Source organism: Pongo pygmaeus, chromosome 16, assembly GCF_028885625.2.
Source record: "Pongo pygmaeus isolate AG05252 chromosome 16, NHGRI_mPonPyg2-v2.0_pri, whole genome shotgun sequence".
In the NCBI taxonomy this organism is placed as follows: domain Eukaryota; kingdom Metazoa; phylum Chordata; class Mammalia; order Primates; family Hominidae; genus Pongo; species Pongo pygmaeus.
The window spans coordinates 85,880,509-85,897,826 of NC_072389.2; the positions used below are offsets into that span (position 1 = coordinate 85,880,509).

Below are 17,318 nucleotides of genomic sequence, written 5' to 3' on the forward strand. Positions count from 1 at the left end.
GGGTTCAAGCAATTCTCCTGCCTCAGCCTCCCAAGTAGCTGGGATTACAGGTACACACCACCACACCCGGCTAATTTTTGTATTTTTAGTAGAGACGGGGTTTCACCATGTTGGTCAGGATGATCTCGGTCTCTTGACCTCGTGATCCACCTGCCTCGGCCTCCCAAAGTGCTGGGATTAAAGGTGTGACCCACCACGCCTGGCCCTGCATGTATTTTGATGAAAGAACCACACAGTTTTGCCTGATGGATTGAATGCGTATAGTGAAAGAAAGAAAAGAGTCAATGAGTCCAGAAGATTTCCACCTTAAGTGGGTAAAAAGATGGAAATGCCATTAACTAAGATGGTGAAGGATTCAGGGGTTAGAGGTTCAGATATTCAGATTTAGACAGTAAATCTGAAGTGCTTGTTAAACATCCAAGTAGAGAGACATCAGGTCAGCAATTGGATATTTGAGTCTGGAGTTGAAGGGAGAGGTCTTGGCTGGAGATACGATTTTGGGAGTCATCAGCACATGGTGGATCCTAAAAGCCATGCTACTGAAAGAGATATCTAGCACATGAAGGCAGGTAAGGAAGAGAAGTAAGCCAAAAACTAGCCAGGGCACTCCAATATTCAGAGTTACAGAGTTTAGCTTGGGGAGATGAGGAAGATTCATCAAGGGAAACAGAGTAATCAGCGACATGGGAGGAGAACCACAGAGTAGTGTTCCAGAAGTCAAATTAAAATATGTAGAAAGTCATTCACTGTGTCAAATGTCACATAAAGGAAGTTGAGGACTGAGAATTCATCCCTGAACTTAGTAGTGGGGATGAGAGTCTGATTGATACATGTTCAAGAGACAATGAGAGGAGAGGAATCGGAGACAGGAAGTATTATAGAGAGCTCTTTTGAGGATTTTTTCTATGAAGGGAAGCAAAAAAATAGGGTAGTCACTCAGAGACTGTGTGTTTGGTTTTTTGTTTGTTTGCTTTTACCAAGGAGAAACTATAGCAAGTTCAGGTGCTAATAGGACTGGTCCATTAGAGACAGGAAATTGTATGATGCAGAATAGTTTCCTCCTGCAGAGGAAATAAGAAACAAGGTCTAAGACACAAATGTAGGGGTTGGCCTTAGAATAACTGATTCACCATAATACCAGGAAGGGAAATTTAACCTGTCTAGATGCAGCAGGGGAGGTAGATATGGCAGAGAGAGGATGTAGAAGTTCTCAGTGAAATAGGAAGTAAGGTCAATGGAAATGAGATTGTGTCAAAATAATTGTGTTGCAAGAGTTTATAATACTAAACTCTATATATACATTCTTCTGTTGCTCAAATAGCCTAGTCATCTATCTCCTACTTTAAAACAGTGTAAGGAATCATGGGTCGTGGGTTTGGATCTCACGTGAGCCAGTCAGGCTTAGCTTTTAAGGCAATAAATCATAGTCCTAGGCCCAGTCAGCTGTCTTGAAAATGCTGCCTCTAGTCATAAGGCAGATGAATCCACAAAAACCCAAACTGTAGAAAAACGATTTGGCGTTGCCCTGTCCTGGTGATGGGATCCTAATAGCATCTTCAAGCAGAAATAACCACACAGAGCTCCCAATTATAAATAAAGGATTTGTTGTATTTTCATGTTCTGTGGGATGTTACCAAGCAACGTTTCCCGGTGAGCAACTTTGCACACTATGCAAAACGTGTCCAGATCCAAAATAGTGGCAAGCAGTTTAAGTTGGGGACAATACAACTGGGAGGACACATGTAAAAGGGTGGAAGGTGAAAAAGAGAGAGTATGGGGATGGCTACCTGCCCACCAAAGGTCCTCACCATCAGTGGGGAAACCAGTTTCACCCAGTTGGCCTTCATGCAGAGTTTCAGCCTGTGAAAGGGATGGGGAAGGAAGCATAGGGTCTGAGTGGCCCCATGGGATCAGGAGGAAGTGGTGCAGGAGGAGGACGCCCAGTGACTGAGAGCCAGTGAGGACTATTGGGAGATCAGAAGCCCCCAACTCTGTGACATTGGGCACGTTTCTTACTGGTTTTAAGCCTGTTTCTTCAACAGTAAAATAGGGAAAATATCTACTTCAGAGGGTCATCATGAACATTAAAAATTATGTATCTAAAGTTCTTCGCACATGGACAACAACCACTAAACAGCCATTACACTCTCCCATGCTGTATTAGTCTATTTTCTGTTGTGTATAACGAAATACCTAAAATGGGTAATTTGTAAAGGAAAGAAATGTATTTTTGTACTGCTATGGAAGTCAGGAAGTCTAAGGTTGAGGAGGTGCATCTGGTGATGGACTTCTTCTTTTTTTTTTTTTTTTTGAGACAGAGTCCCACTCTGTCACCCAGGCTGGGGTGCAGTGGCACGATCTCGGCTCACTGCAACCTCCACCTCCTGGGTTCAAGCGATTGTCCTGCCTCAGCCTCCTGAGCAGCTGGGACTACAGGTGCACACCACCATGCCTGACTAATTTTTGTATTTTTTTTTTTTTTTAGAGAGACAGGGTTTCACCATATTGGCCAGGCTGGTCTTGAATTCCTGACCTCATGATCCACCCATCTCGGCCTCCCAAAGTGCTGGGATTACAAGAGTGAGCCACTGCGCCTGGACCTGGTGAGGGCCTTCTTGCTGGTGGGGACTCTGTGGAATCCTAAGGCAGTGCAGGGTATCACATGGCAAGAGGGCTGAGCATGCTAGCTCAGGTCTCTCTTCCTCTCCTTATAAAGCCACCAGTTCCCCTCCCATGATAACCCATTAATCCATTAACCCATTAATTTATTAATCCATAAATGGATTAATTCATTCGTGAGGGCAGAGCCCTCATGATTGAATTAGCTCTTAAAGGCCCAGCCTCTCAACACTGTTGCATTGGGGATTAAGTTTCAACATGAGTTTTGGAGCAGTCAAACCACAGCACATGCTGTTACTGAGAATATGATGTTCAGCCTCACCCCAGCCTCATTTGCTACAAAATGACATAATCAAAACCAATTTATGTTCATTCCCATTTGTTGTTGTAGTTTTTGTTGTTCTTGTTGTTGAGACAGTCTTGTTCTATCGCCCAGGCTGGAGTGCAGTGGCACAATCTTGATTCACTGCAATCTCTGTCTTCTGGGTTCAAGCAGTTCTCCTGCCTCAGCTTTCTGAGTAAATGGGATTACAGGCGCACACCACCACGCCCAGCTAATTTTTGTATTTTTAGTAGAGACGGGGTTTCACTATGTTGGCCAGGCTGGTCTTGAACTCCAGACCTCAAGTGATCCACCTGCCTCAGCCTCCCAAAGTGCTGAGATTACAGGTGTGAGTCACCGTGCCTGGCCCCCATTTCTTTTTAAACAAAAATATTATTGAACTCTTACCAGGTTCTGAACTGAGCTCTGAAATGAAATGGTAAACAAAAACAGCCATGGTTCCTGCCCATACAGAACTTAGTATCTATTGGGGAAACAGATATATTGATTTCAAAATCATACAAATGTAACCCTGTAATTGAGACAGTGGCATTTTGTAAGACTGTAATTGCAGAATTTAACCTAGTCAGGGAAGGCATCCTGAAGAAGTGAACTTTGAGCTGAAATCTGAAAGGCAAGTAAGCATTAACCAGATGCAGAGGCAGAAGGAACAGCACGGGCAAACATCTGTGGCAGAAGGTCCTGAAAACAGCCCAGCAAAGCTGCAGAAAAGACAGACCCCCGAGGAGGACACAACTGAAATGAAGTGGGACAATCACAGTAGAGACCAAACCACGTAGGGAGGGCCTGGTAGAGTGTCAGCAAGGCTCTAATTTACAATGACAAAGTCCTTTTAAATGACAAGGCAAACAAAATAATGGTGCTTCAGGACTTTATTCACGGCATTAATAACTTTCCAGTTTAAATTAGTAGTTGGAGTGATTTTTATTTCTCTAATTTTGTATTTTTTCTTACTGTTTACGTTGCTTCTGACGAGTGTTTATCATTTTTTGCAAAACTGTTTTTTTCTTTTCTTTCTTTTTTTTTTTTTTTTTTTGAGACGGAGTCTCACTCTGACACCAGGCTGGAGTGCAGTGGCGCAATCTCGGCTCACTGAAACCTCCGCCTCCCGGGTTCAAGCCATTCTCCTGCCTCAGCCTCCCTCGTAGCTGGGACTGCAGGCGCCAGCCACCACGCCTGGCTAATTTTTGTATTTTTAGTAGAGACAGGGTTTCACCATGTTGGCCGGGATGGTCTCGATCTAACCTTGTGATCCGCCCGCCTCGGCCTCCCAAAGTGTTGAGATTACAGGCATGAGCCAACGTGCCTGGCCAAAAACACTTTTTTCTAAGTCAACTTCATTGAGATATTATTTATCTACAATAAAATGCACCAGTTTTAAGTGTACATCTGTATGAGTTTTGACAAATTTATACACCCATGTAACTACTACCACAATCAAGATGAAGAACATTTCTATCACCCCAGGCAAAGTTCTTACTCAGTCAATACTCACATCCCAGCCCCAGGCAACAACTGACCTGCTTTCTGACACTACGTATTGTCCTTTTTTGAGTTTCACATAAAGGAGATAATACACTGTGTACTCTTGTGACTGGCTTTTTTCACTCGACATGTTTTTGAGATTTATCTGTTCTGTTGCATGTACCAGTAGTTCATTCCTTTTTATTGCTGAGTGACATTCTGTCTCATGGATATTCCAAAGTGTGTTTATTCACTCCCCTGTTGATGAACATTTGGGTTCCAGTTTGGACTATTATGAATAAAGCTATGAATAATATGAGCATATGTTTTTATTTCTTTGGGGTAAATATCTAGGAGAAGAATTTCTGGGTCCTACAATATGTGTATGTTTAACTTTATAAGAAATTTCCAAGCTGTTTTCCAAAGTAATAGTACAATTTTATATTATCATCAGTAGTGTGTAAGACTTCCAGTTGCTCATTTTCCCAAAAGCTTGGCATTGTCTATCTTTTTCATTTTAGCTGTTCTGGAGGATGCGTAGTGGTCTCTTGCTGTGGTTTTAAATGCATTTCTCTGATGACTAATGGTGCTGAACATGTTTTCCAGGAACATCTTTTCCATGTCTACTGGCCATTGTGTATCTGCTTTTGTGAGGTGTCTGTTCAAATCTTTTACCCATGCTTAGTATTAGGTTGATGATGATCTTGTTATTGAATTGTAAGAGTATCACATATCACAAGTCCTTTATCAGATATTAGTGTGGTACAGATTGTCTCCTGTTCTGTGGTTTGCCTTTTTGAGAGCTTTTTTTAATAGCTTTATTGAGGTATAATTCAAATACCTTCTGTTTGAGTTCTTAAGTGTCTTTTTAAGAGTAAAAATTAAAAATTTTTAATTTTTTGATTTTTTAATTATCAATATTTTCTTTGCTGGCTCAAGCTTTGTGTGTTCTGCCTAACAAATCTGCCTACACCAAGGTTGTAAAGATTTTCTCTTACATTTTCTTCTAGACGTTGTATAATTTTCACATAAATTTAGGCCTGTGATCTGTTTCCATTTAATTTTTCTGTGCCACATGAAGTAAGAGTTGAGGTTTATAAAAACCTTTTTTTTTTGTTTGTTTTTTGAGATGGAGTTTCGCTCTTGTCACCTGGCCTAGAGTGCAATGGTGCGATCTCAGCTCACTGCAACCTCCACCTCCTGGATTCAAGTGATTCTCCTGCCTCAGCCTCCCAAATAGCTGGGACTATAGGTGCGCGCCACCACACCCGGCTAATTTTTGTATTTTTAGTAGAGATGAGGTTTCACCATGCTGGCCAGGCTGGTCTGGAACTCCTGACCTCAGGTGATCCACCCACCTCGGCCTCCCAAAGTGCTGGGATTACAGGCGTGAGCCACCACGCCCGGCCATAAAAACCTTTTTTTAAAGTAAATTAATAAACAAAACACACAGCAAGGTACAGTTTAAAAGACCAGGTCACAGACCAAATCAGAAATAGTCACTGATTTCCCAGTGTCACATTGCTAAAGAAATAACTGCAGTGTAAAAACCAGATTTTGTGGTTGCTAGTGTGAATGTATTCCAGGTAATAGTGCCCATATATGTACTTCCTGTTAGAACCATCAGTGACTGTTCTTTCCCACCACTCAGCTCTGATTAACACACAAAAATGAATGAACACGGCCGGGGCGGTGGCTCAGGCTTGTAATCCCAGCACTTTGGAAGGCCGAGGCGGGTGGATCATGAGGTCAGGAGATTGAGACCATCCTGGCTAACACGGTGAAACCCCGTCTCTACTAAAAAAAAAAAACAAAAAAAAAAAAACAAAAAATTAGCCGGGAGTGGTGGTGGGCACCCGTAGTCCCAGCTACTCGGGAGGCTGAGGCAGGAGAATGGCATGAACCCAGGAGGCGGAGGTTGCAGTGAGCCGAGATCGTGCCACTGCACTCTAGCCTGAGCGACAGAGCAAGCAAGACTCCGTCTCCAAAAAAAAAAAGGAATGAACACTAAAAGCAGATGGGGGGGTGGGGGTGAGGCACTTGGAGGAAGAGAAGAAAAAAGGAAACTGTGAAGTCTTACCCTGCTCCCAGTAGACAGGCGCCTCAGATGGCATAGATGGTTGCCTCTTAGATGTGACTTCTTAAATAAACCAAAGCTGCCTCTGCCAAAAACGCTTCCCTACTGACAGCACCTGTGTCCTAATCCCCACCATTAACAATCACACCTCCTGGCCAGGTGCGTTGTCTCACACCTGAAATCTCAGCACTTTGGGAGGCTGAGGCGAGCAGATCACCTGAGGTCAGGAGTTTGAGACCAGCCTGGCCAACATGGTGAAACCCCATCTCTACTAAAAATACAAAAATTAGCCAGGCGTGGTAGGGGACACCTGTAATCCCAGCTACTCTGGAGGCTGAGGCAGGAGAATCGCTTGAATCCGGGAGGCGGAGGTTGCAGTGAGCCAAGATCGCACCATTGCACTCCAGCCTGGGCAACAAGAGCAAAACTCCATCTCACACACACACACACACACACACACAAAAAAAAAAAAAAAAGAGAATCACACCTCCTAGGTAAAGCATTAATTAACTGAAGTGCCCGGCGAGAATGTACATGGCTCGAGCTCTGGCTTCTTTATGCAATCTATCAACAGCTTCCAGGGAAAGGTAATTTTGCAAGCCCCAGGGGGAATGTTTGTAAGAGGAAGTCAAGAGGGCCTGGCGCGGTGGTTCATGCCTGTAATCCCAGCACTTTGGGAGGCCGAGGCGGGAGGATCACGAGATCAGGAGATCGAGACTACTTGATCAGGACTACGAGGCTAACACGGTGAAACCCCGTCTCTACTAAAAATACAAAAAAAAAAAAAAAAAAAAATTAGCCGGGCGTCGTGGCAGGCGCCTGTTAGTCCCAGCTACTAGGGAGGCTGAGGCGGGAGAATGACGTGAACCCAGGAGATGGAGTTTGCAGTGAGCCGAGATCGCACCACTGCACTCCAGCCTGGGAGACAGAGCGAAACTCCGTCTCAAAAACAAACAAACAAACAAAAAATTTAAAAAAATTAAAATTAAAATTAAAAAAAAAAGAGGAAGGGAAGGCCAGGAAGGTCTAGAACAAGGTATAGAGTTCCCATATCACAATCATATTTGCTGATGTAAAAATTAGAACACAAGATCTAACAAACTACATAATTCCTAATCTGTTCATTTTTACAAAAAAAAAACAAACAAACATTTTTTTAAACACTAGTTCCACATTGAATTATTTACCTAATTTTCTTTGTTCAGAATATCCCCGACTATCTTGCATATCGGGTTGCCATATCCATCAACCCCAAATGGCAAGCCAGAGAGAGAAGGGTGGGGAGGAGGCATCAGTGGAAACTCTAAGCAGCCAGGGGCACTGGCAACTGAAGAAAGCATGGGAAAGAAGGAAGGCAGGAGGGAAGAGGGAAGCCGACCTGAGTCTGCTTCTAGCCTGAGTCTGCTTCTCAGTCTAGTCTGCAGTCTAGCCTAGTGACACAGAGAAGGACTTTTGGGTAATGGGCACACCTGAAGAGTCTACCGTGGGGCAGAAAAGACACCGCCTTCCTGGTCATCATCCCAGAATTAATTGCCTAGCTCCTGTGTTGAGCTTTACCCTTTGGCTGAATTTCCAGCCAGACCCAAGAAATGAAGACAAAATGGCATATAGAGAAAAATACATACAACGTATTCATTACATGGGGACAAAATTTCCATAACTCTGGAAGGTCAAGTTACATCATCAAAGTTGTTTATTTAAAAGTAGAAGTATGTGTTGGCAATCGTTTCCATAAAAGTCAGAAAAATTAGGCCGGTTTCACAATATGGAGTGTCCTTTCTGGTCAACAGTATTCCTTCAGGAGAGATAGCATTTCACAGATCTTTCCTGTAACTTCTAGAAAAGTCATCCAGCCAGATTTAGGTTCAAACTTCTTTACAAAGCCATTTTCCTATAGGAGAATAAATTTAATATTTTAAAAATCATTGGAGATTAAGTATGCTGGAATAAAAAGCGAAAATATTTTCATTTAAATAGTGCAAATAGTTAATCTTCTACCCCTTCTACCCCTTAAGCAGCAGCATCTAACAGAAATACAGTGTGACCTACATCTGTAATTTAAATTTTTTGTAGCCATATTTTACAAAGTAAAAAAATAGATAAAACTAACTTTTAAGATACATTTAGAGTTTTTATTTTAATATGTAATCAGTATAAAATCATTAATGAGATATTCTTTTTTCATAACAAACCTTCGAAATCCAATGAGTATTTAGTACTTAACAGCACATCTTAATTCAGGCTAGCCACATTTCACTACCATAGTGGACAGCAAGCACAGCTCTAGAGGATAGAAAGCCTTTTTTTTCTCGTTCTTGTTCAATTGTCCAACATTGATTTCAATGCACTTATATTTGTAATATGAATTATATTACACTGTAAACTGCATTGTATTGAAAATCATGAGAACTCACAATAAATCCAAATTAAACTAATACCTTTGAAGCTACGAAAAGGTTGATAGTTTCTTTTATAATCTACTCTCTTTGTGATCAGACATAGTTTTAAAAATATAGGATAACCCAATTAACTGTACATTTTATTTAGTTAATTTACAATCTGTAGTCAAATAATCCTCACCAAAAAGTACCTCTGAGATCATCTAGCCTGAAGCCCTCCCTTATTTTAACAAATGAGGAAATCGAGGCCCAGAAAAAAAATAAGTTATCTAAGATTAGCCAACCCCTTGGTGCCTGGACTTGGATGAGAATGCGAACACCCTACTTCTTTCCACTCCATACATTTCCAAACAAGTGCCAAAAGAATTAGAAAGTTGTTAATATAATTTTTTCAAATGGTCATCTGGCAAACATTTACGTCTTCATCTTACAGGTTTCAGAACCTGGGGTTACAAATGCCTGCAAGTAGCTCAGAGCCTAGTGTAACTAATATTGAAATGTAAACCAAGCATAACTCTTTGATAGCTGGGAGAGACTCGAGAGCTCTGCACTGCCTTGGAATCATTTTATGAGCATCACTGGTAGAGCAGATGAATACTACCAGCCAAGGGGATTTTCCATTTGAAAGATTGCCTAAGAAAGCCATTTTCTGCCTACGTGTTAAGTGTGCATCGTGCTCTGAGACATGCTGTCATGCCTTGACAGAGGAAGGAAACTGCCCCTCTCTCTGCTTCCTCTTTCCCTCCTGCCAGTACATACTCATAGTTTCCTATACACTCTCAAGAGGTATCCACTTCATTACTCTCCTTCCTAGAATTTTCATAAACCCCATGTTTCCCAAGTATAATGAGGCCCTCTGAAATTATTATTATTTTTTTTTTGAGATGGAGTCTCGCTCTGTTGCCCAGGCTGGAGTGCAGTGGCGCAATCTCAGCTCACCGCAGCCTCTGTCTCCCGGGTTCAAGCAATTCTCCTGCCTCAGCCTTCTGAGTAGCTGGGACTACAGACACATGCCACCATGCCCGGCTAATTTTTGTATTTTTAGTAGAGACGGGGTTTCACTATGTTGGCCAGGCTGGTCTTGAACTCCTGACCTCATGATCCACTCACCTCGGCCTCACAAAGTGCTGGGATTACAGGTGTGAGCCACCGCACCCAGCATGATTTTTATTATTATGACAACGATCATTGTCTATTATCATTGAGCAGTCATAATGTATCACCTTATATACATCAATGTTGAAAGAAAGGACAGTGAACAAAGAAAAAATTGGTGAATTCAGCCAGAAGGAGATTAAAATTTATTTATTATTATTATTATTTCTTGAGTCAAAGTCTTGCTCTGCCACCCAGGCTGGAGTGCAACGGCGCGATCTCGGCTCACTGCAACCTCTGCCTCCTGGGTTCAAGCGATTCTTCTGCCTCTGCCTCAGCCTCCCAAGTAGCTAGGACTACAGGCACATGCCACCACGCCCAGCTAATTTTTGTATTTTTAGTAGAAACCGGGTTTCACCATGTTGGCCAGGATGGTCTCAATCTCTTGACCTCATGATCCACCTGCCTCGGCCTCCCAAAGTGCTGGGGTTACAGACATGAGCCACCGTGCCCGGCCCAAAATTTTTTTAAACTATGAAAACTTAAAATTAAAAGAACAATAGACTAGGAAAATATTTACCTATAGCATGAAAGAGTTCATTCAAATGTAACAGAAAATCCTCAGGCCCTTAATAGTTTAAAAGGGAAAGACTATTAAAGAGAGAAATATAAATTATTAACAAGTATATGGGAAAAACACTAATAGCAGTTAAAAATGTACTTTTAACACAGTCTTATTGTTTTTTAGACCTATTGAATTGGCTTTGTTATTTTATGCCTATCAAACCTCAAAATTATTAATAGTACCACCCACATCGTTAAGTTTGTTGTGACATTGTTCCATTGATATAATACTTTTGGAAAGAAAATATGTTTTCCAATATGCTAGAGTATTGTAATTATACACACATCTTATGAACCAGTCATTCCAGTGTTAGAAATTTATCATGAGGCAGTCAACTAAAATATTGGAGGGTTGGGGGCGCCAGAAAAGCATATCCATGCTTCACTGTTGAAGCATTATATCTAAAAGGGGAAAACTCGAAAAAACCAAATTGTCTAACAATTGGGAATTGGTTAAGTAAATTATGATATAACAATTAATGGAATATTCTGTAGACACTAGAAATTAATGCCTAATGTTAACATGAAATATGTGAGACAGTGTTGAAAATATTTATAATATGTCACACGAAAAAACTCTTGTATGCCCTAATTATAATTGCATACAATGTCTGCATGTGGATATGTTAGGGTGATGCGAGTGAGTTTCTTCCTTTCAAAAATGTTATTTTCAAATATATTTTCTTTAATGATGCTATTTGTATCTTAAAACCATTACATAAAAATAAATATACAAATAAGGATTCAATATCCTATCAGTAATGTAGTAGTAAATAAGAATAGTGCAGGCCTTGTTATTTCTGGGAATGGTGACAGTTTGTTAAATTCAGCTACCTTGGTTACAAGAAAATCTAAAGCATAAAATAATATACTGTATCAATAGTCCAAAGAAAATCAAAACCTCAGGATTTTTAAAGATACAGGCAGCCGGGCGCAGTGACTCAAGCCTGTAATCCTAGCACTTTGGGAGGCTGAGATGGGAGGATTGCTTGAGCCCTGGAGGTCGAGGCTGCAGTGAGCCAAGATCGCGCCACTGCACTCCAGCCTGGGTGACAGAGCAAGACGCTGTTTCAAAAAAAAAAATACAGGCAAATACCATTATGTTACTCCCATTACGTTACATTATGTTAAACAGCAAGACCCCGTTTCAAAAAAAAAAAAATACAGGCAAATACCATTATGTTACCATTATGATGTTCTCTAAATATTATTATTCATTTATTCATTCAGGAAATATTCGTTGAGCACTGGCCACATGCCAGGTACCATTTAAAGCACTGGAAACACAGTGGTGAAGAAATCATACAGGATCCCTGCCCTCACTAAGCTTACATTCTCATGGCAGACACACACAATAAACAGATAAGCAAATAAATATGCAATGGGATGTCCAGTCATGAAAACTATTATGAAGGCACTAAAGTTGGGTAGGGAGACAGAGTGGCAGTAGTACTTTCTCAGTTGGGGTGATCAAGGAAGACTTCTCTGAGGAGGCAACTTTGGAACAGAGGCCTGAGCAAAGGGAAGAAGTAAGCCAGGCAAACTTCTGGCGGAAAATTATTCCAGGCAGAGGCAGCAGCAAGTGCAAAGGCCTTGAGGGTGGAATGTGCTTAGCTTATCCAACGAGGCTGGAGCTATGAGAACACAGAGGGATTCATAGAAGATGAGATTTGAGAGGCGGTTAGAGGCTAGGTCATGTAGGGCTTTGAGGACCACAGTCAGGATTTTGTGCTTTTGTTCCCAGGGTAAAGGGGCAGCTTGGAGGGTTATGATTAGGCCAAGACATGATCTAATTCAAGTTTTTATTTTATTTCATTTTTTTGAGATAGAGTCTCACTCTGTTACCCAGGCTGGAGTGCAGTGGCACGATCTCGGCTCACTGCAACCTCCGCCTCCTGGGTTCAAGCAATTCTCCTGCCTCAGCCTCCCAAGTAGCTGGGATTACAGGTGTGCACCACCACGCCCAGCTAATTTTTTGTATTTTTAGTAGAGACGGGGTTTCACTGTGTTAGCCAGGATGGTCTCGATCTCCTGACCTCATGATCTGCCCGCCTCGGCCTCCCAAAGTGCTGGGAATACAGGCATGAGCCACTGCGCCCGGCCCCTCAAGTTTTAAAAATATCACTGTGGGGGCTATGTGGAAAACAAATTATAGCAGATAAAGGATGGAACCATGGAGTCTGGCAGGAGGCTACTGACAAAGTCAAGTGAGAGAGGAAGATGCACAGGGGATCCCCTAGATGCACAGGGGATTACAGCATTTCAAAGGGGCAGCCAGGGGGATTTGCCGATGGATGGATGTGGGCTATGAGAGACAGGAGTCCAGGCTGACTCCCAAGGTTAGAGAACTAGCACTTAAGTGTCATACATTTCTGCCTGACTTGAGGGTCTTTTATTTTTCACTAAATGATTTTAAAATCTCAAGCAAAAATTCAAAAGAAATAGAAAATTTTGCCCCAAAACTTATTTAATAAAAGGATATATATGAACACTTGAGATAGTGTCACCTTGCTGCTAGATCTTTATACCTTTTGGAAATGCCTTTGCCAAAGTGAACACTTAGTTAATCATCTATATGTCTCTGTGTGCCCATTTATTTGGCCTCAAATTGACCAGACTATTATTTAGAGTAAGAGGATGACAAAGAAAAAAAAAAAAAAAAAAAACCTCTTGGCCTAACTGTATGACCCAACCTTTAAAATGGTGGTTACTGGGAAAGCACCAACTCTGACTGTACATCCTACTTTCAAAAGGGCAAAGAATTACATACTTAAACTTCCTGGAATTTCCCACGTAACTCTCATAGTTGCATAGTATTCGACAGCTTGGAAAGCACTGTTTTACAAAAAGTGTTTTATAATCCTTTAGCTTTCCTTTAAAGGTAGGTAAGACTGTTTTCATTAAATATTATATATATAATAAATTATCATATGTCATATCATATTATTATATACATTATATAAGGAATCTGAGTCTCCGAGTACCTCAGTAATTTACCCAAGGTTATACTTCTAGTGAGTGAGAAAACCAGATTTCAAATCTCCAGTTTCAGTGTTGGTTCGTTGAATCATTCCATCAGCAAATACTGTTACCTTCTATGCAATAGGCCCTATGCTAGGCATGAGGTACACAGTGATGCATTAAGTAGACACGATTTCTCCCATGTGGAGCTGAGTGCCAAGCATTCTTTCTACTCCCCCAGCATATGCAGAGGAGAATGCTTCATTGAAGCGGGAGGAAGTAAGAAGACCCACCTGGTTCAAAAGGAAGGGTGATCCCAAGAGAAGAGACATGAGTTTCATCTCATGAACATTCTAATGGTTTTCAAGAACTATCATTTGCTCATGAATACTGAAGGCAGCCAAATGGCACTAGCTCTCCTATCAGATCTTGTGAGAGCACATCCTTTCTCAGCACTTCAAATTAGAAGAGGGGACAGGAGGAAATCATGGTAAATGTGGAAGACGAGAAAAAGAGAGATGAGAAGCCACAAACAAAAGAAGGCAGGAAAGCAGGAAGGAAGGGAAGACAACTGATAAAAAGGAGAAATAGAATAACGAAAGAGATTATGAGTCCCATTACTGATAGACCAGTCTTGTTTCTTCCCATTAGGGGATCTGTTTTACATGATAAACAACAACCCTAAACTTGTTTTGAGTGCTCATTTTCAGGAATTGTTTCAAGTGCTTTGCATATATTAACTAATTTGATCCTTATACCAGTCCCACGACATAGGCTGCAATATTTTCCTGTTTTTACAGATGTGGAAACAAGACTTAGGGAAGTTAAGCAACCTGTACAATTCACACAGGTAGTAAGCACTCAAGCCCAGAAATGAAGCCAGGTCTGTCTGATTCTGAGTTGGTGCTCTGAACATCTATGTTGTGCTCACATACTGCTTTTTTTTTTTTTTTTTTGAGATGGAGTCACCCTGTTGCCCAGGCTGGAGTGGCACAATCCTGGCTCACTGCAACCTCCGCCTCCCAGGTTCAAGTGATTCTCCTGCCTTAGCCTCCTAAGTAGCTGGGATTATAGGCACCCGCCACCAGGCCCTGCTAATTTTGTATTTTCAGTAGAGACAGGGCTTTACCATCTTAGCCAGGCTGCTCTTGAACTCCTGACCTCAGGTAATCCACCCACCTCAGCCTCCCAAAGTGCTGGGATTACAGGCGTGAGCCACTGCACCCGGCACATACCACATTCTTGATTCAAAGTTTTCATAAAGTCTCTGGGCAATTTTAACATTCAATTAAATTATAGATCGTATGTGCTCACATCTTGATAAAGCTGTAAGGGCCTCCTCTACTCTTACCTCTTCTTGTGGGCCACTGACTCTACCAGCATAGGCGTGTGATTGTGCCATTTCCCCTGAAATGAATCATTCAAGAGTAAATTCATTCATTTGAGCAGATTTGTCAACATTACTATGAAAAGATGATAACAGTTTTCCATGCCAGTTTGCACTGACTCAAAAAAGCACTGCCTATCGTTGACAGAATCAATGTCTCATCTGAGCTGGGAAAGCAGCATGGAGATTGCTTTGAAATGACATTTTCAAGAGTATTTATTTCATGTCTACAACTTGAACTATTCAGGTGTTTTTTAAAAAAAAAGAGAGCTTGGAAACTTTAGAAAGGCTGAGTGTGTGCATGTGCAGGCAATATGTGTATTTGTATCTACACTTGGGAGAGGTTCATGCGGCCACACTCATGTTTACATCTGTACCGCCCTCGAAAGATGAGGGTACTACTAGAAATTCTCAGAGACAATTCCACACCTCTTGCTAACAGTGAGTTCCAGGAGCTCACAAAATTTATTGTGGAGAAGTTAAATTTTTAAGTAATATTTATTCACTGTCTGTGTGTTCCAAGTGTTATGCTAAGCATTGGAAATACAATCCAAACCCACACAGAGCCTGCAAACTAGTAGAGTATTTCTCCGCGGGCTCATCTGTGATCCTCTGTGCTAGAGAACGTTTGCCTTCACCTGAAATCTACACAGTGCAGCTGAAATTTCCACCAGTCCTCGAGTATAGCCTCCCACAGCCAACCGGAAGAAAACATGACAAAACATTTCACATGCTTCGCCCAGCCTCAGCCAGGCTCAGTTAGAAAGAACTAAGTTCCAGGAAGAAGGTGATTGAGAAAGGGGAGTAGCTGCAGTAAGCTCTATCATGCAGGAAGGCCTTAAACAAAATGAAAAAGGCATCAAGTAAAAGATCAATAAATTTGATTGCAACAAACTTTTAAACGTTTATAATGACCAAAGACATCATTAGCTTTAAAGGATAATCAGCAAACTAAAAGATATCTGCCACATACATAAAAATAATTTGGGTGCATGGCTCACGCCTGTGATCCCATCACTTTGGGAGGCCAAAGGGGGAGGATCACCCGAGGTCATGAGTTCGAGACCAGCCTGACCAACATGGTGAAACCCTGTCTCTACTAAAAATACAAAATTAGCTGGGTGTGGTGGCGCACGCCTGTAATCCCAGCTACTTGGGAGGCTGAGGCAGGAGAATCGCTTGAAACCAGGAGGCAGAGGTTGCCGTGAGCTGAGATCATACCATTGCACTCCAGCCTGGGCAACAAGAACGAAAACTCTGTCTCAAAAAATTTAAACAATAATAAAAATAATAATTTGTATCCAGCATATTCAAAGAATTCCTACAAATCAATAAGAAAAAGACAAAATAAAAGGAAAATGGGCAAAGGGCGTAAACAGACAATTCCCTGCATTTACAAATGATCAGTTAATATATGAAAAGATGCTTAAAATGTAAAAAAAAAAATTAACCTTACTAGAAATCAAGAAAATGAGAATTGAAACAAGATAAACTCTATATTTTTAGCCCAACAAATTAAGAAAATTATGGCGAATTGCAGCAACCTAAAGTTAGTCAGCTGGGGTAGGGGGAACCCTGGGATACTCTGACAAGCTGCCGATGGGAGTGTAACTTGGTGGAGCCACTTTGGAGGGCAAGGACCTACTAAATTAAAAAATGTATGTACACCATGACCCAGCATCTACAACCCAACATCCACCCTAGAAAACTACACACACGCACAAGGGAAGATTTACATAAAATGATATTCAATGAAGCATTGTGTGTGATAGCAAACTCGAGATAACCTAAACAGCTATCAGCTAGAAATGGCCAGATACTCCACAGCATTTACATATAACAGAATATACACAGCACTCTTAATAATACTATTTTAAATAACTCTGGGTAAAAAAATAAGTGGCAGAATTAGTACCATGTACTATTTTTACATATACACATGTAAAAATATATATGCAAAATTTATATGTATACATAAAAAATTTATGTGTATATGTAAAAAAAGTATGTGTTATATGGTATAACATACATGTTATGTAAAACATATACATAAGCATACATATACATTTTACATAAAACTTTTTTTACGAAAAATTTTTTACAAAGAAGTATTGTTTATTTTCTATGGATAGATTCAGTAGGCATGTTTTGCATGCAAAATAATTAATAACAGTGGTTACCTCTTGGGAGAGGTGAAGGCCAGGAATTAGGGGTTGGAAAGAGGATCAATGAACACTTAAGTGCTTTAAAAAAATAATTATTAAGTATATTGGAATATAAAGGAAACCATATACATCCAGCTGTGTCAGGCTTTTTACCAACATGAGTTTCAACACAGGCCTCTATGCG

At 41.0% G+C, this 17,318-nt stretch overlaps 1 protein-coding gene across 5 annotated transcripts in view; it reads right to left on the minus strand.

Annotated features, from left to right (window-relative positions):
• Nucleotides 1-8,173: 8,173 nt before the first annotated feature.
• The window catches only part of BCL2A1 (BCL2 related protein A1), a 41,582-nt gene continuing 32,437 nt past the window's right edge, over nucleotides 8,174-17,318 (minus strand). Inside the window, exons 2-4 of one of the 5 annotated variants that reach the window (XM_054452347.2) lie at nucleotides 14,934-14,989; nucleotides 10,578-10,648; nucleotides 8,362-8,394 (exon numbers count right to left, since the gene is read on the minus strand). In XM_054452347.2, the coding sequence (XP_054308322.1) occupies nucleotides 10,627-10,648; nucleotides 14,934-14,989 (78 nt within the window). In that variant the 3' untranslated portion in view covers nucleotides 8,362-8,394; nucleotides 10,578-10,626. Of the gene's footprint in view, nucleotides 8,395-10,577; nucleotides 10,649-14,933; nucleotides 14,990-17,318 lie in introns of those variants that run through there. The other 4 variants (XM_054452348.2, XM_063652424.1, XM_054452346.2 and 1 more) reach the window with 4 other exon arrangements.